This window comes from Podarcis raffonei, chromosome 5, assembly GCF_027172205.1.
Source record: "Podarcis raffonei isolate rPodRaf1 chromosome 5, rPodRaf1.pri, whole genome shotgun sequence".
Taxonomy (NCBI): Eukaryota; Metazoa; Chordata; class Lepidosauria; order Squamata; family Lacertidae; genus Podarcis; species Podarcis raffonei.
This window is the reverse complement of record NC_070606.1, coordinates 31,715,171-31,735,813: the sequence shown is the minus strand read 5'-3', so window position 1 is coordinate 31,735,813 and position 20,643 is coordinate 31,715,171. Positions and strand designations below refer to the sequence as shown.

General features: G+C 42.1%; 1 protein-coding gene across 5 annotated transcripts in view; it reads left to right on the top strand.

Moving 5' to 3' along the window:
* CDH23 (cadherin related 23) overlaps window positions 1-20,643 on the top strand; it is a 391,169-nt gene that overhangs the window by 289,410 nt on the left and 81,116 nt on the right. For all 5 annotated transcript variants that reach the window (XM_053388502.1, XM_053388507.1, XM_053388501.1 and 2 more), the window contains exons 28-36: window positions 3,679-3,739; window positions 4,688-4,836; window positions 7,036-7,171; window positions 7,536-7,924; window positions 8,016-8,117; window positions 12,290-12,439; window positions 14,230-14,358; window positions 15,700-15,828; window positions 16,382-16,609. In XM_053388502.1, coding sequence (XP_053244477.1) covers window positions 3,679-3,739; window positions 4,688-4,836; window positions 7,036-7,171; window positions 7,536-7,924; window positions 8,016-8,117; window positions 12,290-12,439; window positions 14,230-14,358; window positions 15,700-15,828; window positions 16,382-16,609 — 1,473 coding nt within the window. The remainder of the gene's footprint in view (window positions 1-3,678; window positions 3,740-4,687; window positions 4,837-7,035; window positions 7,172-7,535; window positions 7,925-8,015; window positions 8,118-12,289; window positions 12,440-14,229; window positions 14,359-15,699; window positions 15,829-16,381; window positions 16,610-20,643) is intronic.

Genomic DNA, 20,643 nt, shown 5'->3' with positions numbered 1-20,643 from the left:
GTACCATCCAAATTCGTCCCAGCTCCCTGCAGAGGGGAAGGGTCACAGAGTCCTGTTGCACCAGGAAGTGATCCGACCATGGCACTTCTTTTGTTTCATGTTTACTTAGTGTCAGATCACCCATGTCCATAGAGGTGAACACCAGGTCTAAGGCATGTCCGTGGCTATGAGTTGGGCCAAACGTATTCAGGGACAGCCCCATGGAGGCTAGGATTGTAAAGCCTGCTATACACATCAGAAATATTTATTTCAGTTCATCTTAAATCAAACAGTCAACAATAAACATGAAAACAGGGTTGTAATTGCTAATTACTATTTCATTGTTTATTATCCTGAAAGTTGACCATTTAATTATATATAGTATCTCTTGTGCATTTTGCTATTTAAAATTGGATGCATTTTGTACTGAAGTTCAAAAAGTAAAATGTGAATCAGCCCTTACAATGTCACCATGGAGTTACCATAGGCCTATAACTGAGTTGTGGGAAATGTGGTTTGATTTGCTGCTATTTGGGACCACTTTGCACCTTTCAGCACATGATGGGGAGGAAAAATTGCACCTTGTCAGCTTCAGCCTGTGGTGGACAAGGGAAATAAAACCTAATGGACCTTGATGAACTCAGTATTGAGAAGTTTTTGGCATACATCTAAAATAGACAAATACAAAGTATTTAACAAGGTACCACCATTATAGCCTTTGCAATCACTGGGATTTCTGCTGGCCATATCTGTGATCCTCATGTTCAGGATTGCTGGTGACTGCAGAGAGATATTCATTCAGGGCTGGTCAGTATTGTTTAAATTTGGGGCGCGGGCGGTCACTTACATTGATCCAGTTGTTAGGGCTTAGAATTTAAGATTTCCCTCATTTGATATGCTGGAATTTCAACCTACACACACATACACACAGAGTCTCCCCACCAAAAATTCAAACTTTCTAAAGTAATAAAAAAATCCAGCAGAGGGCACAAATGTACTTCACCCTTTTAGAAGACACTCTTGGCATTCCTTTAAAAATTACTCTGCTGTGTTAATAAATTGTGTTCTTATTTTTCCCTAGCTTTTTAAGAAATATATGTGATATGCTTGTAGCAGAGGCTGCCTACAGCAAGTGCATTATTCTTTGGGCTCATATACATGACTCCAGTGTCACCAATGAAGAAGACACTCCAGTGTCACCAAGGAAGAAGACACTTGCGATAAGCAATAAGAACGCCAGAGGGTACCATTGAGTTGTGTTTCCTTTAGTATCAAGTGATATTCCATTATATACACACACCATGAAATTATTTGAACTATGCAATAACTCAAGTTCTGAGCCAGTTTCTGACAGTGATTGCTGGCTGTAGTAACTTCCATCAAAGCAGCAGCTTCAGAGGGAATATTAAGACAGATAATAACTTGCTTTAGGACTCAGTAATCCTTCAACTTTGTTGGATTATGTATTCCCACTGTTGTGATTTTCTTCTTCTTTGGACACCGCTGCGTTTTCTTGCATTACATCCACCACCTATTAGCTTGCTTGAAGGACCTTTGGATTAAAACTTGGCTCCTTATGTGATCGCTTCAGCAGCACATATACTAAAACTTGGCTCTTTATATATGCCTGTGCAACTGAATCACTAAATGATCAGGGTAAAGAAAAGGCCTAACATTGCTGGGTTTGTGTGTGCTCTATGCCACTGATAGCGGCTTCAGACATTGCTGGGGAGATAACACAGTCTCATCTCTGTTCAGCTGGCAGCACTTGCTAATATTCAGAGTGGAATTTTCACCGGGGATGGGGATTCACATCTGTAGCCTGAATAAGTTCCTCTTTGAACATTTCATGAAGCATTGGCAGTTGATTACAGAAGTGACTGTATTTAGCTAGCACTTCCTCAGCAGCATCCAAAACCGCCCTCAGATATTTGTCCATGAAGACTCTCAGTGGAACCTCCTTGTTTGTTACCTAGCAACACATCCCTTTCCCCTCACCTGCCATATTCAGGGCAGAGCTGCATATTATAATAAAATAAAATAAAATAGAACAACTGCCCCAAACGCCCCATGTTGAATTCTTGTTCTCCCCTTCGGTAACATAGACACAACTTACTCTGTTCCTGCTGTTGCCGTGTTGTGCATTTTTCCCCATTCCACACAATTAGCTCTAACGTGGAATGAGGAAATGCATATTATGGGGACATCAGGACGTGAGGTAAATTGTATTACATATTGTAGAGAGGAATAGAAGAACTCAGCACAGCAGTGCAAGTATTTGTGGCAGGCAGCCCTGTTTCACTCATGCATATTACCCCCCTCACTTTGCAAGGAGTGCTGGAAGAAACTTAAGAGTGCTTCCAGCTAACCTGCTCATTGACCATTCATCCTGATTTCTTTGTAGGGAAATTAGATGGCATTAGCTGTTTAATAAGCATTCATTCTGATCTGTTTGCAGGGAGGTTAGATGCTGCTGCATCAAAGCCAAGTGTCCCATATTTCCCAGTGTGTTCTCTCGTCACTTTCCTTATCTCAAAAAGTCCTGTATTTTTTTTGTGGGGGGGAATGGGTGTATTCCTCAAGGCCTCCCAACACATTATGCAAACTGAATTTGCTGGTACGTGATTGAATCTCACCCAAAAATGTTCACTCTTTGGAACCACCCTTCATTTGAATCCTGTGTTTGTCACCGTTCTGGAGAAAGCTTTCCTCTTGCCCATAGACTATAGTTTAAGAAACACCACTCATGGTTTTGTAAACTGCTTTGAGGTTTTTCACAATCAAGTGTACGTGCATTTTATTAAATAAAATTAAAATAAACCCAGCAAGCTTCAAGGTTGAGCTGGGATTTTACCCTGTACAGATGTTCTGTATCTCTCAACCTAAGTTAAAGGTGCTGAATACTCAAATATAAAACCACTGCAGGTGGTTGTGGTGCTACTCCAGGCACTTTTGACTGAGGCTGATTATCTGGAGCCATCTCAAATCTGGTTTCAGGCATTTAATCCACCCTTGTGAACGACTTTTGAAGACTTTTTTTGTAGCTTCGGTTAATCTAACAGAGAGCTTGATCATTAAATGGCACCAACCAACACTAGCATGTTTCACTACTTGTCAAATAACTGCAGTGGGTGCTATTGTATTTCCAAGGAGAATTCACAGTTCTGGTGCTTACCTTTAGAAGCTTGATTTCAGTATTCTTCTGAAATTGGGTGGGCTGTGACTGGACAGGGAGTAGAAACACTGTTATATATTTTCTAAAACTAAGTATGTTGAATAGTTGGACTTTGACACAATGGCCTGGTTTCTCAAATAATGGTAACCTGTGATATGTTTAGCCTAACCATGATTTGTTTGAGCATATGAAACTAGTCCAGTAGATGAACCAAGGTTTGTTTCCTGCCAACAAACTGCAGTGTGAAGCCATGGTTAATCGTCAGCTTACCAATCATGGCCTGGTATTGTGTCTCAGCCATGTTTGTTTGCTCACCCCAGACACTTGCCAAGCAGAAAGCCACAAGGCGAGAGGAGCTGGAAAGCAAACCAAGCTTTGAAGAAGTAAGCCATGGCTTATGTTCTTGTTTATGAGATGACACGTGATTTGTTAAACAAACTGTGGTAAAGCAAACCATGATTTAGCTTTGTGTATTAATGTAGCCTCTTATTGCTTGTTTCATTTGTTTGTTTGCTTGTTCAAAGGTGAAAGCCACAGATGCAGATGAAGGTGTGAATGGCCGGGTGTGGTACAGGATTATCAAAGGTAAGCAAAGAAAATGGATAGTGTTTTTTTAATGATAAAAAAAATTACAGTATACTTATAAAGTAACTAGAACAACCTTATTGATCGTTTTCATCCTTACCGTAACATCAGCAACCTTATGCATTCTGCTCCACATTTTCTGGGCTTTAAACTTAATTATTGGGAAACGTACATCCTAGGGAATTATACTTCTAATATATCTGACTTCCTGGTACCATTAAAACTTGACAATTCATTCTTCATAACCCTCAAGATTAACTATATTGCAGGAAATGGCTTATGTTGCATCAGCTTGTCTTAACATCTAATACTCCACAGTCATGATCCTAAACATACCTATTTGAAAGTAAGTTCAGTTGATAATGGGACTTGCTTCCAAGTAAATCTGTAAGGATGTGATTGTGATACATGAAGTATGACTTCAAAAGAGAAATTTAATGCCCTGGAGCTAGAACTTTGGCCCTAGCCAATAGAAAGCCTAGCTGGAAGCTGAGGGGGAAAGAACTTTGAGATGGATTTGGGGTGTGAGGAGGAGAGGGATAGAAAAAGGGAGTTGAGGGAAAACAAAAAGTAAGCAGCTGGTAAAGATAAAGGACTGGCTACAATATGAACAAGCAAGGTTAGAAGTGGCATGTGTGACCTAAGGGACAAACTTGCATGGTACATTAACATGTATGCAACAAAGCCCTGCGGGAACTTCAATAGAAAAAGAAAAGCAACTTTGGGAAGAGGCCTGTTTGAAAGGGTAGGAGGATGTGCATAATCATTTAATTTAGTGTATTAGTCTATATGTAGCATTGCTATACTGGCTTCTTTATAAATTCATAATCCTATTGGTGTTAATAGATCCACCTCTCTCCCTGTTCTGAAACAATCCTGTAATGGAGATTAAGTCTTCAAACTGAAGACATAGTGTCATCTTCTGTAGTCTTTATTTTTCATCCACAGGAAACAGTTACAACAACTTCCGGATCAATCCCAGCAGTGGACTGGTCATGCGAGGCTTACGGCCCTTGGACAGGGAACGCAATTCCTCCCACGTCCTTGAAGTGGAAGCCTACAATAGTGAACAAGGACCCATGAGGAGCTCTGTTAGGGTAATAATGCCTCTTCAAGATTCCACAAGGCGGCACAGGGAAATTACAATCTTCTGTTGGTTATAGTGGAGCTGGCTATAAGGCTTTTGATAAATCAGGTTTACAGTTTGGTGAAGATCAGTGGGATATTGCAAAGTGTTTTAGAGTGCAATTTTTTTAAAAAGTATCAAATGCTGAGCACATAAATGCATAAGTTCCGCAGAAAATAAATTTTTGCAAACTGTTCTCCCAATGGGTAATAACATTTTGAGCACTTCTTTGTTTAATATCTTTGCTCCTCTGAATGAATTAAGTAACAAAGTCAATGCATAAAGAATTTCTGAAAGCAGCACATGCATAACACAGTGATATCCCACAGTTTGAATCAGAAACCTTGAGGTCTGAGGCAGGGACTTAACTTGGTGAGTTATTGTGGACCTGTGTTTACTCAGGCCTATGAACCTCCCCAGATCTAGAAGAGAACAGTGCATTCAGATAACCCTTGGGTCGGAAATTGCATCTCCTCCACCCACCATGGGCCGACTCTGACTGGTGGGCAGAGCTCACCCACCTATCCAAGGAACTGACATCTCAGTGATGCCAGGTGACCCCATTTTTGCATAGTGCTTTGGAGACATGGTGGGGGAGCTCATCCTCAACATTCACAACAGCTCACCTTCACTTAAAAATGTTGCAGAAGCCCTCATAGATTCCCTGTGCATCCTGTGTATTCTGTTGTGGGTTCTGTGGTAGGAGAAACCTGCTAAAATGTGGGGAGTCCAGGTGAAATAGATTTTCTAATAGTTCTTGACCTTACCAAATGTCAGTGGAATCCATTTAACGACAAATAGACTTCTTTTTGACAGCCATTTATGACTCTGCTACACTCAGAATGGAATTTTGTGAGTATGGACACTATCAGGGTTATACCTCTGTTCATAATCCCAAAGACTTGCTGAAGGCAAATGGAATGAGAGAAATCACAAGTGTGTTGGGCAACTTTATCCCAGCTCCCCCTGCCCTTATAATTATGCAGCATGGTTTTAGCAATTACCTTGCTGTAGCACACACAGGATTACCCTGATCCATTTTTTAGGACTTTAAATTCTTCCTAATTAATTAGCTACTGCCATGTTAATATGCAAAAACATCAATTCACCTGCTGGAAATAGACATTAGGGAGGGTCTAGCGGCTGTCTTGAAAAATGGAATGGAATATAAAAGTTGGGAATTGGGAGGAACTGAGCAAAGAGACTTGCTTAAATCAGGTCTGGTTTCTAACGATTATGGAAAAGTGAGTGTATAAAATATGGTTGAGGCAGAGTCAAAGTCAGTAAGAGAAATTGTTTAAGGTTTGACAAACTTTTATATATATATATATATATATATATATATATATATATATACACACACACACACACACACACACACACACACACAAATGATGCTCATAATATCCAGATGGTTCTGGCAAGCAAGGTATGGAATGTCTGGTGCCTGCCAGCTAACCCCGATGATAGATGGAGTTTTTGATCCTGAACCTCTAGCAAAAAATTATTAGAGAACAAAAATGAAAAAGTATTAATTTATGGCAGCATTATACCATTTCTCTGATAGGGGGCCGTCGATTGTGCTTTTTCTTTCTTTTTCTATCATTTTAATTATTTTAATTGTTTTCTTTTGGTTACAAATAACCAATATGTGCCTACCTGCTTAAGAAAAAATAAGTAAGAATTTACAATTTTGAAAGAATGGAAAATTCTACACAGCTTGCCTCAGTTGTACTGCACCAAGATCAGATTCTTATGATATCGGCTGTTTTCCTTTCCTTTGGGGCGACAGCACTTGCCGCAGCTAGAGACAAGATATTCAGTGGCACATTACAGCAATCTGCAGCAGAAAGGAATTCCCCCCTTATGGAGGCTGGGCTTTGCTTTGTTTTTATTCTTTGTTGATTACCTGGAGATATTTGCTTTGCTGATAGCTTCCTGCAGTGCACTTGCTCTCTGCTTGTTACACAGGTTGCTTCTGTTTGTAATGAAGAGGCATGAGAGACTGGTCATATATTTCACCATGGAACTGATCTTTGGGTCCAGTAGAACTCCATAATTCTGTGCTGTGGTGTCCACATCAAGACTCTTCTTCCTTATCAAGTGTCACTGCTTTTTCTCCAGAACAGATTCCAGGCAAATAAATTAACTGCACCTTAACTTTTCCCAGGTCATAGTGTACGTGGAAGATGTCAACGATGAAGTGCCGGTATTTACCCAAAGGCAATATAACCGGCTGGGACTGCGTGAGACTGCTGGGATCGGGACATCTGTTGCAGTTGTTCGGGCAACAGATCGAGACACGGGTACAGAAACTGCATGGAATAGTCATCCTTTTTTTCCCCAAGCCATTGTGACACGCCATGATTTGTGTTTGTGGTCTCTTGCTTGTCAGTGTTGCCTTTATTCTTGGGGGAGGAGTACAATTGCTCCTTCTAATGCTGAACTTAAGTCCTGAATGCGACAAGTTTGTAGCCAAATATATCAAATATATCCAGGGGAATCCTGAGATACGCTGAAGTACATATGTTATTTTTTCCTTATAAGTTGCTGTGTAAGCTTTTAAGCGCCTGTCTGGATTTTTGAACTCTCATCCCTGAGCACTGTGCAATTGATTCGTGGCTTCTTACTTGTGTCTTGCACCTTTGACTGTGTTCTTTCTCCCCTTAGGAAACGGAGGTCTTGTGAATTACAAAATCATCTCAGGTTCTGAGGGGAAGTTTGAAATCGACGAGAGCACCGGTCTCATTACCACCATTGACTATCTGGACTACGAGACGAAAACCAGCTATCTGATGAATGTTTCGGCCACGGACCAAGCACCCCCCCATAACCAAGGCTTCTGCAGCGTTTATGTCAGCCTCCTCAACGAACTGGATGAGGCCGTGCAGTTCTCGAATGTCACGTATGAAGCAGTGATCACAGAGAACATCCCCCTGGGATCTGAAGTCCTCCGAGTCCAGGCGCGCTCCATCGATAACCTGAACCAGATCACGTACAAGTTTGACCCCAATACAAATCCTCAGGCTCTGTCTTTGTTCAAAATAAATGGCATCACTGTGAGTAGTTTACAGGTGGACCTCCTTCACCTAAGATCATACTCTGGCGTTGGGAATTCATGTATTTGTGTGTCTTTTTTTCCCTTGGCAGGGTGTGATCACAGTCAAAGGACAGGTAGATCGAGAGAAAGGAGATTTTTACACCCTAACTGTTGTTGCAGATGACGGTGGTCCGAAGCTTGACTCAACTGTGGTGAGCTATTTTTGCTCTAACCCTTTGGCTTTGTAGAGTAGGACAGTGTTGAGGTGGCTCGTCTTTCCAAGGCTAGGTCCCGCCGCCACCCAGGAAAAGTTTATTGTTTCCCCAGGATAGCTTATACAGTCGTACCTTGGAAGTCGAATGGAATCCGTTCCGGAAGTCCATTTGACTTCCAAAACGTTCGGAAACCAAGGCGCAGCTTCCGATTGGCTGCAGGAAGCTCCTGCAGCCAATCAGAAGCTGCAGAAGCCGTGTCAGATGTTTGGGTTCCAAAGAGCATTCGCAAACTGGAACACTCACTTCCAGCTTTGTGGCGTTCAGGAGCCAAAATGTTCAACTTCCGAGGTACAGAAAATTAACAGTTTTCAGATATGAATCTAGCACCTCTAGCGAAATACAGGCGTTTGCTGTGGCAAGCATTCCTTCCTGGCACTGATTCCCACCATGTTTGATTGATTGATTGATTGATTGATTGATTGATTGATTGACTGAGTTTATATCCCACCCTTGGTCCCTAAGCAGCTCAGAGTCACAATGTAAAAACAAAAAACAAAGCAAAAGCATCCAACACTCTTAAAACAAATGCAGTTAAAAACATCATAAACATCATAAATGCCGTTATGGTGAAAGACATTCTTGCACCCAGTGATCTTGGGCTTGCCACATTTCATGTTAACATTCATTGCAGCTTCCCTCCCTGGGGCAATTAAGAGCTTCCAGGGGCCAAATTCTCGGGGGGGGGGGGCGTTGTAGGTCAGAATATATTGATATTCCTGGACAGACAATTGGTGTTCAATTGGTTGAGAGACTTAGCAACAAAATAGTTGAGGATGCCACATATCTTAGATGATTGAGGGATATTGGCAAAGCAGAGTTTGGACATGATTCACCTGTGTTTTCCTTTCATTGCATCTGTGCCTCGTTACATTGCATCTACAGCTGACCTTTCCCAAAGCATTGAATTCAAACCACATTGTTTAAAAGGATTTAAATCTAATAACTGTTTTTCTTCTTCTTCTCCATCCTATTTTATGCTTCTCTCCAACAGAAGGTAAGAGTGCTTCCCCTCCATTGTGTTTATCCTTCCTTTGTTTGTTGTTGCCTGTGACCCTTTGTTGTGGCTTTCAAGCAAGTAGCTGTTGCTATACATTTCCATGTGGGGTGCAAATATAGGGTGCAAAACAGGCAAGCTGAGGAATGCCATTTATTGGATTCTGAAGTGCAGGCAAGCTTTAGAATTCCCTAGCATTTTTGAGACAGCTAGTTCTCAGCTATGCAGTTACCTCACATAACACCTTCACATTCCAGTCCCAGCATTCTAAATTCTTTTAAAGAAGACGGTTGTTCTATCTTGCCAGGCAGGCCTTGTTCAGTCCACTAAACAAATGACTTGCTGCCCCTAAGAATGTGCACCCAGTTAGAGCATAAATGCCTCACAAACTCGTTTATGACTCTTCTAAGCAACGTTTTCCCCCTAGGATTGAGAATGAAAGGGGAGTGGAGGGAAGGGAAGGGACATTTTCCTCTCAGATCTTTTCATGTCCATCCCAGCCTATTCTGGGTATAATGGAATTTAGAAACAGTAAATTGGGCTTTGTGCAGACACGAAGCTCTGCAGTCCTCCTCAGTCCCCTAAGTTTTACTTGAAGTGGGACTCAGCTCCCAAAGTCTTAAGTGAGACAACACAGCGATGGAATAGGTGAAGGAATAATAACAACAACAACAACAACAACAACAACAACAACAACAACAACAAAATAATAATAATAATAATAATAATAATAATAATAATAATAATAATAATAAAGCACATCTCTGAACAAAGGTTTGGGAAAAGTTGTGATGTTGTGTTGGAAAAAATGGGCCAAAAGAGAGTCAACAATGGAAGGAATCGAGGTGGATTAGAGGAGACAGGTTTGGCTGTTCAGGTGGCCACTCATTTCAGCAGCTGCTTGTTCTTGAAGTGGAGAAGCATGCAACAAGCATTAAAAAATCACCCTAAAACAGGCTTCCTCAACCTCGGCCCTCCAGATGTTTTGGCCTACAACTCCCATGACCCCTAGCTAGCAGGACCAGTGGTCAGGGATGATGGGAATTGTAGTCTCAAAACATCTGGAGGGCCGAGGTTGAGGAAGCCTGCCCTAAAAGAAGCAGAAAGAGGGCTTCAGCCTCCCTCTAGAAGCAGGCCATGCTGCCTGGCCCTGCAGCTGGAACCTTTAACCAGGTAAATAAAGACTCATAAATATAAGCATCTTCCTCTTTTTCTCCTCCTTTTGTGTATTGTGTGTGTGCATGCACAGTTATTTTTAGACATGACAGCATTTCCTTTAGCTAATGACAGAAAACACAGCTTGAATACTATCGGGGTGATTTTGGACTCAAGACTGCAGCTGAGGCACATCCATAATAACTTGATCCCTTTACAAAAAAAAAGAGCTACTGACGACAGTTCTCACAGCAAAGTGATTCTGAGAATATTTTGATGCTGTGTGAGTTGACTAATGTAACTGTGGGCTGGAATTTCCATGTATTTCTGGGCTACATTTATTGCTAAATGGGCTCTTGTGTCAACACCAGTGAGGTGTTGTGCAGAGCCTCTATAATAAATGGGAGGTTTCCACTTCCCTCTGTCAATGTGGTTGTGAAGATTAGAGGAACTCACTATATTAGAAGTGCCTGAATGCACATGTAGCCTACGACCCAGTCCATGTTTACAGTAAGTCCTGTTGAACAGAGAGGTATTTGCTTCTGAGTAAACTTGAATTAGTTCTTCCAGCCATATAGAAGTGTTAGAGCAGGCTTCCCCAAACTTGGCCCTCCAGATGTTTTGGGACTACAATTCCCATCATCCCTGACCACTGGTCCTGTTAGCTAGGGACGATGGGAGTTGTAGTCCAACAAACAGCTGCAGACCCAAGTTTAGGAAACAGTGACCTAGTTCTTCAGTTTAAGGCTTTCATCTCTTAAGGTAGACATTATACCTTAGCCCAGGGGGTGAGATAACTCCAGCCCATGGGACCATTTAAACCCAGCAAAGGGCCCATTTTTGGCCTGTGGTGCAAATTTCCCCAAACCATGCCCATCTGTCATATCTTATATATCAGGTGAGGGACAAGTGGGGACATCGCTACCAAGAAACTTTCAGAAGCCTTCAAGTTCTCCTGATTGTTGCCTAGCAAACAAGGCTTGCTGTCAGTGTCATCAGCTGATTGGCAGTGACAGCAAGCCTGTGGCGATTTCACTGCACAACAGAGTTCCCCACCAGGAGTTCAGTAGTGAAGCTGATTGCAGTGGGCTTGCTGTAAACACCTTATAGCAAGCTGACTGGGATTGGCTGCGCTACTGAGTTCCCAACGTCAGGAGTGCAGCTGATGCTTGCCCCAAGCCAGCTTGCTGGAAGTGCCAAACTACTGATTGGCACTTATAGGAAGCCAGCTGCGATTGGCTGTGCTTTGTAGTTCTCCACTGGGCATTGCATAGTGCAGCTGGTGCCTGCCAGGAGTCATAAGTGCTGAGCAGCTGATCAAGGCTTACAGCAAGCCGGCTGGGATCTGCACTTATCCAAACCCCAAAGTGGGGCTTGCTGCAAACATAAGCATTCCTTTGCAGCAGCAGCTTCAATTCAAGCTATAAATGCAAGGGTCCTTCTGTTTGCTCTGATTATGCAGAAAGTAGGGCTATACTGCATGGACAATGACTATTGCTCAGCCGTTTCATCAACCTCAGAATGGGCTGTTTTGCTTCACCAATATTTTGGGAGTAGGGTGAATTTCTGGGGCGGGAAGAGTGGTCATCGTTTTGCCTTTTTTCCAGAAAGCCTGTTCTAAGATGTTTTTAAAATGGCTGCCACCATTAAAAAATGGATGATACAGAAAGGATGATACTTTTCTAGAATGGATGGATCATTCCTTTAGCAGTTTGTATTCTTTAAGTGTTAAGTATGCTTCCCAGGAATAGGCAATGCTTCAAGAACCAGTTAAACAATTTGGAGAAATAAAATTGCATGGAAGAATTTCACAAAATCATTTCTCCTCAAATTATAAGGTGAATCTAATGAATTTTTGGCTAAATCACTGTTTCTCCCCAGCTCTAGTACTGGTGTCTGTGAGAGACAGACAGTCAGACAGACAGAGCTCTTATTCATATCTGCATTCTCCATTGGACAGGTTACTATCACCATACTGGATGAGAATGACAACAGCCCACAGTTTGACATTACTTCCGACTCATCTGTGAGCGTAGCAGAGGACAGTTCTGTTGGACGTCGAATTGCTCTGGTTTTGGCCAGGGACCCTGATGCAGGAAGCAACGGGCAGGTAGCAATGCTTGTGTCGCTTCAAAATGTACAGTTACTGTGGAGTCAGCAAAAGGGTGTTGAGATGTGGTGGGTTGGTCACATTTTGCTTATTCTAATTTGGTGCTTATGGGATAGCATCAAAATTAAGGAAACATTAGTTTTTGTGTAAGAACTTTGAAGGTGAATGGTAGATATTTGCGTAGTGAGTTAGCAATATACCAAAACTATAATTGGTGAACCCTGTTTTCTTGCCCTAATTGTGATGGCAAATTAGTTTTATTGTTATTGCATACTTCCTGCTTTGGATTAAACTCGTGATCCTTTCCAAGTGATATATGTGCCCTACGCATGATTCAGAAACAGCAATGTAGGATGCCTCATAGACTGATGAATAACACCCTGCTCGTCAAAGCTTCTGTTGTCTTACATAGGGCGTCATCAGAGCACGGAGATATGTTGGGTTCCACAAATAACAGCTCTGAAACAGCTGCATCCTCCATGTCCTTGTAATCTATAAACTTGATTTTAAAGGGGAAGCTGACATTTATTTTTAAAAATCTACGGTCTAGTTTCTGGCTAGCGTTGGAGTGCAGGGTTGTTCTCTGAGGGACAAGAAATATTGTAGATTGAGCCACACAGCCATATGTGACATCTAAGCACAAGTATATATAAAGCACTTTCGCTTGTGTGTGTGTGTGTGCGCGCACACACACACATTATCGACTCCCTTTGCCTTTAGTTGAGAAAGGCTATCCAGGTGAAATCCATAAAGAACTTCTACTGGGAGCGAGAGGGGACACACCATTTTGCTATTCTCTTGGGCTGCTCTTATCCACTGAAAGACTGAGCAGGTGTAGCTCATTTCAAGATTTTTGTTGAGGTCAGATGGGATTAGCTGGGATCATAAGCCCACCACTGCTAGCGCCTGGGTAGACCAGGGGGCACCTGACAAATGTGTAAGGATTTTGTCAGAGACCTTTGTTCTGCACTGTCCTTTCTTGGTGATGGAAAGCTCTGGTGCAACCATTGAGACACGTGAAATGGCTACTTTATCCTACCAGCAACCCAGAAAGTCTCTCTATAGGCACTGTTTCTCCTTCAGGGCCAATTCACATATTACCATCTTGAAGGGACTATACAGAAGCAAACTTCTGCTGCTGCCATTGCCAGTTGTCCTGACTGCTATCAGGAGGCAACAGCGAAGTCTTCTGGCCTCAGCAGAGTCCACCTCCTCTGATCTGTGAGTCCCACTTCGCATCATGGGAGCCCTTTGCCCTTCTGCTTCCCTCAGTTCTTTGAACTGGCTCCTGTAAGGCCCTGATCTTCAGTGGTAGGGTTTCCCTGCCTGCAAGGTGAAATCACTAGCACTAAATATAACTTGGACTCTTAAGATGCAATGGATGGAGCAGATGGCTCTGAAAGATGTTAGGGGAAAAACAATATCTTAAACAAGTTCCTTTGGTGCTGAGAGGCTGCTTGACAGCTGACAGATGGGACAATGGACCTGAAAAAAACAGATGGCAGTGTTCTCACCACCACAATGTACTAAAAGGAAGCCCTCTCTGTATTAAACAGGAAGCACTCTGTGTTTAAGGTGAGGTGTGTTTTTTCTTTAATTTGCTGCCTGAAATGATCTGCTGTTATGAACCTCCCAAGCAGTTTCAGTCTGAAAAGGTGCTTTCATACGCATCATTATGAATTTCTAGATCTACTGTTCTCCTATGGAATTTACAAGATCCCCTAAACCTCCCAGCCATCATTGTGATTTTTTGATTTTTTATTTTTGTATATATGAATATCTTTTTACAGGTGACTTTTTCTATAGTATCAGGAAACATAGGCAGGGCATTTGAAATCCGTACAACCAACAATACCTATGGAGAAGTGTTTGTGGCCAGACCATTGGACCGGGAAATGATTGAACACTACACTTTAAAGGTAATTTAGTGATGCCCACCATCCAAGTTGCTTGCTGCACAATCACACCGTTTGCCAGATCCAGGCAAGCCGCTTTATATACCAAATGTGATTAGCCAACTTATTGTTGTCTAGACTCTGTAACTGCAGCATCTGCATGTTTACAGTGTGACCAATTATTTCACTTACTGCCTCAATAACACCTGTATAAGGAAAAAATAATAATGCATTCCTTGTATTCTGAACTATAAATGTGCTCAGAACAATATATTTTACATTATTTGAATATATTAAAAATTGTTCTGAGACACAAATTGGAATTCATTGCCAAAGTAATTGGTTTAGTAAGACTGTAACTCCTTGCAGTTGTTTGCCTCAGAGCTGAACTTCACAGCGGCAGTTCCAAAGAACAATCGCATAGCCTCCAGCTCCAACCTTCCTGTTTTGGTTTGGTTTGGGTTGGGTTTTTTTACAAAAAATATATATGTTACTTTGTCCAACTTTGCTTCCAAAGTGGAATTTTATGTACACAACCATCCTTGCTTGGGATAGCAACATTCCCAAGGCCACACCGTCTCCTGTAGCCGTTTTAAGTAGTGTGAAGCTATGTGGCCATTGGGCACCTGTTAAACTTGCCACCAGAGGAAGAGGTGGATCAGCCTACCACTTACATTCTTCTGTTCAAAATGATTCTCTAGTAATACTAATTGTCAAACCAGGCTGTATCCATCACCATCAGACCACACTTAAGATTGTTCACTGCAATTATTTCTGCTTCTCTGTTTACTCATCTTACATCAAAGTAGAGCTATTTAACAGTCTCTTGTGTTGCGTTGTTCTGTGTGTGGTGCTACTAGACATGCTGAGGACTCGTATATCTCATGCACAACTGAATATTTGGAGAGAAAGTCCCTCAGGAGCAACAGATGAATGGGGGAATGTAGCTCAGGGCTAGGGGAACTTGTTTCTGCCAGGGAACAGGCAACGTTATGTCTGCCAGGCAATTGTATGTCTGGTAGAGCTGACTCAGAAATTAGTATATTAGCCAAATTAACAGAAGTTCATGTCTGAGGGCTCCTGGTCAAGAGATAATGGAGCATTCCAGGAAAAGTACAAACAGCTCTCACATATTATATACATTATTTATACATAGAAAATAATGCACATACATACTCCAGGTTCCATAAAGTAACCAGTAGGTAAATATGTGATTGGGGGTGTGTGGGAGAGATTGGCTTAGCTCATCCAAGAGCTTCATTGCTATGACATGTTTACTTATTTAGGCCATTCTCATTTCAGTTAAGTAACAGGCTTGATCAAGGCTTTGACCTTTTCTCCTGATTATATTGTGCTACATTCCAGATTCAAGCATCTGACAGAGGTGTCCCACCTCGCAAGAAAGAACACACCTTAAGAGTGAATATACTGGATGTTAATGATAACCCACCAGTTATTGCAAATCCATATGGATACAACGTTAGCGTTAATGAGGTAAGCTTCTCTGCTTGCTGGCTTTCTGTGAAGAGAGTTATTTGTGCACAAGGAAGATCTGGTTCTAGCCCCAACAGCCCCTCATATTCTGCAACATATATAGACACTTACTTGAGAATATTATTTGACAATGTGCTTCTGGGTTTAGGCAGCAGAGCCCTGCTTGTTGTGCCATCCAGATTAAATTAATAGACATAAATACTGTTGCCTCTGTCCAACGTGTGGCTTCTCAAACAGGTTGAGAGAACGCTTGATTTGGTGAAATGGCCAATGCTCTCAAATTGCTTGTGGGTCCCACACTGAACAACAAGAGCTCCAATAAGAAACCAGTTCTAGTCTATCTGTTGCCGTAGGAAGATGATGTAATAATAATAATAATAATAATAATAATAATAATATTATAATAATTTATTATTTATACCCCGCCCATCTGGTAGTCTTTGCCTAATCCCAAATCCCAATCTAATTTTTATGACACAGTTCCATTTTTAGAGAAGTATGCATAGATATAGATATGCCAGACTAATATTCCTTTTTGTGTGTGTGCTCACAGAACGTGGGTGGAGGTACCGCTGTGGCTCAGGTGCGAGCAACTGACAGGGATAGTGGCCTCAACAGTGTCCTCTCCTACTACATCACTCAAGGGAATGAGGAACTGACCTTTCGCATGGACAGAGTGACTGGGGAGATCGCCACCCGCCCTTCCCCTCCAGACCGTGAGAGGCAGCAGTTCTACCAGCTGGTGGTCACTGTGGAGGATGAAGGCAACCCAGCCCTCTCGGTAAGTGGTGGTGATGATGCGATGCCACATTATGCAATTGGCAATGATCTTGAGAATTATTGAATACACTTATTGTGAGATAAAGGTCCCATGAAAAACTGAGCAGGGTAGATTTGCCTCGTTCCATCTAGTTCTAAAACGAAGATTATTTTGAAAAGACTGTGTTGTCAGATTCAGTACATGGTCCATATTTAACAGTAAGGTCACACAAGCACACATTATAATTTTAATGATCTGTCCATTTATTACAGAGAGTGTATACATTCATGATATCCAGATTGTGTTGCCTCTTAGAACTTGGAGGTAGAGCAGAACAAGTTCTCACACATATATAAATATGCTGGTCAGTTAAATACTGCTTTTATATAGGCACAGTGGTGGAACCTTTTTAAAGTAACTGGAAAGGATTTACACCAGCGCTCTACTAACCTTAGAGTTTCTTATCTCTGCTACTCCTACCTACAACGCACCAGGTTTGCAAGATCCTTTCTGGATCCAACCAGAGACCCATCTAACCCAGCATCCTCTTCTTACTGTGACCATCTAGATGCCTATAGGAAGCCCATAGGTGGGACCTACAGTGTTACAGCACTATCCCCCCAGGGCTAGCCCAGGAAGTTTTGCTTCTTGAGGCAAAATCCATCATCTCTTCCTCCATGGGCGTACCCTGCTGCCACTTCTTCCATGGATGCACCTGCATCAGCAGTGGGGCGTGACAGTGGAGGAGGCAGGGGTGGGGTTGTGGCAGCAGCGTGGCGCACCTGCAACAGCAGCAAGGCACACCTGCAGATGGCAGTGACAGGATGTGCCCACCATCGTGCCTAGTAGTCATTGACAACTTTTATTTTCCATGGATTTGGCTAATACCCTTTTAAAGCTGTCCTAAGTTGGTGGCCATTGCTACAACTTGTGAGAGCCATTTCCATCGTTCAGCCCAGGCTCTTTGTGAAGCTGCACTTCCTTTCTTCTGTCCTGAATCTCCCAGCATTCAGCTTCAGTGGATGACCCCGGACTCTAGTATTATGAGATAGGGAGATTCGGTTTAAAAGGTGCCACCTTTTTGATTTTAAGTGCCAACAGGCTGGTTCCACTCCAGTTCAAGGGTTGGTTCCAGATAGGAGAATTTCTGGCTGTTGATTTACCTGGTGACTAATAACTTATCTCAGGTTGACCTGAGATAGCTGCCCTGTTCCATACTAGAATGAGTGTTTATTCGGCTTTAACTGCTCCTGAAACTCATAATCTGTCTCTTGATGGTCTAGTTTCTCATGTATTGAAATGCAAGCTGGGAGGCTGCTCTATCCAACAGCTATTTTTCCTCCACACCAGAAATGCAAGATGTACAGTCCACCATTCACACATGTCCTTGGCTTATTGTGCATTTCATAATTGTTTTGGGGTTCGTTGTTTTTCTGTGCTGATTTCCACTGGATGATATAACTGGAGAAATGCAAGTCAGTGAAGTAAACACCTGCCTCCCTTGCAGTAGATTCGCACATATTTGATAACATGACATCTAGGTTATGTTCTGGTTCTAACTATTATTAATGTTGTGCCTGTGTTCATGGTCTCTAAATTATTTTATGCTTTGTGTAATGACAACAGGGAAGTAGCCTACGTGTTTTCATGCTCATAGAATTACAGGAACAAACAAGTTTAGAGAATGTTAATGCAAAGCTTCTCCTTTTGAATACTTCCCATTTTTGGCCATCTCTTAGCCACTTTTACCTAATAGAAATTTTCTTTTTCATGTGTATCTCTTTCAAACTAAAACAGGGGTTGTGAGTAACTTCTGTGGTGCATCCACACAGGGTTGTTGTTTTTTAGGGTGAGGAATTTTGAGATTACGTAATCAGTATACTGGATCCAAAAACAGACTGAGAACGCCACTAGTCCAAACAGTTTGGCAACACAGTCCATAGCATGTTTAACTGGCAGTAAATTTTACGGTGTTCAGCCTAGAAAATGTGCTTAGAAACGTAGAGTGTACCATTAAAAGCTGTGTCTTGCAGTAAAACCATATACTACTTTCACAAGCCCTTTTTCTCCTGCATATGATCTCCAGCACCACAACATGCAACAGCCGTTTGGATACAACCTAATGATTCAAATGACTGATATTATTTGAGCCAATATCAATTAATCTTGAGCTCCTGCTTGCTGCCTTTCAGAGTAGGATTCCAGTTACGATAAGCTGATCAGCCTGCTTCATCTTAACCCAAACATTTATTCCAACCTAACCTACACTATTTATCTACAAACATTTAAGGTGGCAAGTACCCCCTTTGACTCAGTTTAGTTCTCAGATCAGCTTTGTGAAAGTTCACAAAAGATATTTGCTGTTCATTGTAAATTTATCCAAACTCTATTTGGAGCACTCCCATGTTATCCAGACGCCACCCGAATAGGTTTGGCTATGCTTTCACGCATCTGCGCAAGTTATTCCAGCACAGTACCAAATACCAAGAATCTATACCAGTTTTCCTAGTATACCTTTTGGCAATAACATCTGACTTCCTAGAGGAATTATAATCTGCCAGGCTAGAGGAGAGTTCTCTTGTCCCATCATACAGTCGGAAAACAGAGTAACTGAACAGGAATTGGTTTGTTTTGGTTGTTAAGATAGCGTGCTATGACTTACAGCGGTGCTGAGAACAGAAAAGCTGCAAATTTTAAAGCATTAAAAGAGGAAACAAAATAAAGGAAGCATGGCAACTTTTTGCACATTTCCCCCCTTCATTTCTAGTGGTTTATTTATTGCTGAGCAAAGTTGTAGTGGTGAACAGCTGCTGAACATTTAGATATGCTAATTTCTTCCCAGAACCCTTTTGGACCAAGATGAAGAAATTGCTTTAGTCAGCAGTACTAGTTGCACGGTAGAGTGCATTATGCTACACTAATTTTAAACCCTAGGATGTTTAGCAGTGGCATGACTTTTAGCACATTCTGTCGAAGCATCTTTAGTTTCTGGTAGCAGCTTATGAAGTGTACCGTCACTTCCGCAGCTTTATGTCCATCTCCCATGAGGAATTTTCTCTGCAGAGCCTTCATCTCATGTCATCACCATTCCAAAAGTATAGTCCCAATCTCCGCAGCCTACTCTGATGCTGTTTGTTACCATGCCAATTGAATACAGTGGTACCTCGGGATGCGACCGGGATCCGTTCCGGAGCCCCGTTTGCATCCTGAACAGAACGTAAGACGCGACTGCACATCTGCGCATGCGCAGATCGCGTTTTGCCGCTTCCACACATGCACATGATGTCATTTTGAGCGTCTGCGCATGCGCGAGCGGCAAAACCCGGAAGTAACACACTTCTGGGTTGCCACAGAGTGCAACCCGAACGCGCTCAACCTGAAGCACGTTCAACCCAAGGTATGACTGTATTTAACAATCTGTGCAAACATGAGTCATTTCTCATTCTTAAAGTGTATACTCTTGTCTTGAGAAAGAAAGAACTAGTGAACGTTTCATTTGGGACCTTACTGGGATGGGCTGCATTTTGATACTGTGGTCTACGCTATCTTACACTCATACAGTTGTTATTCCCAAATAACAAGGACTCTCCTTCCTTTGAGGTTTTTAAGCAGAGGTTGGATGGTCATCTGTCATGGATGCTTTAGCTGAGGTTCCTTCGTTGCAGCTTGTTGGATTGGTTGACATCTGGGAATCCTTCCGGGTCTGGGATTCTATGAATTACTCAATTCCAATCCACTCTAACTTCATTATATTTTATGGAAACATCATAACTTTATTAGAAACCTAAATATCAGTGAGTGGGGGGGGGGAGTGTCACAGTGCGTTGGAGAAGCACATGTTTTGCATGCAGAGGTACCCCAGCATCAGCCAGATAAAAGAGTCAGGTGGCAGGTATTGAGGAAAGTCCTGCTTGAGACCGACTTGCCAGTCAGAATAAGTAATGACGGACCAGTGGTCTGGTTCAGTAAAAGGCAGTTTCATGTGATCAGCGGTGAGTGTTGGAAGTCTGGTCTATGGATTCTGTTGGAATTCTGTTGCCCACGTCCTTTCTCAC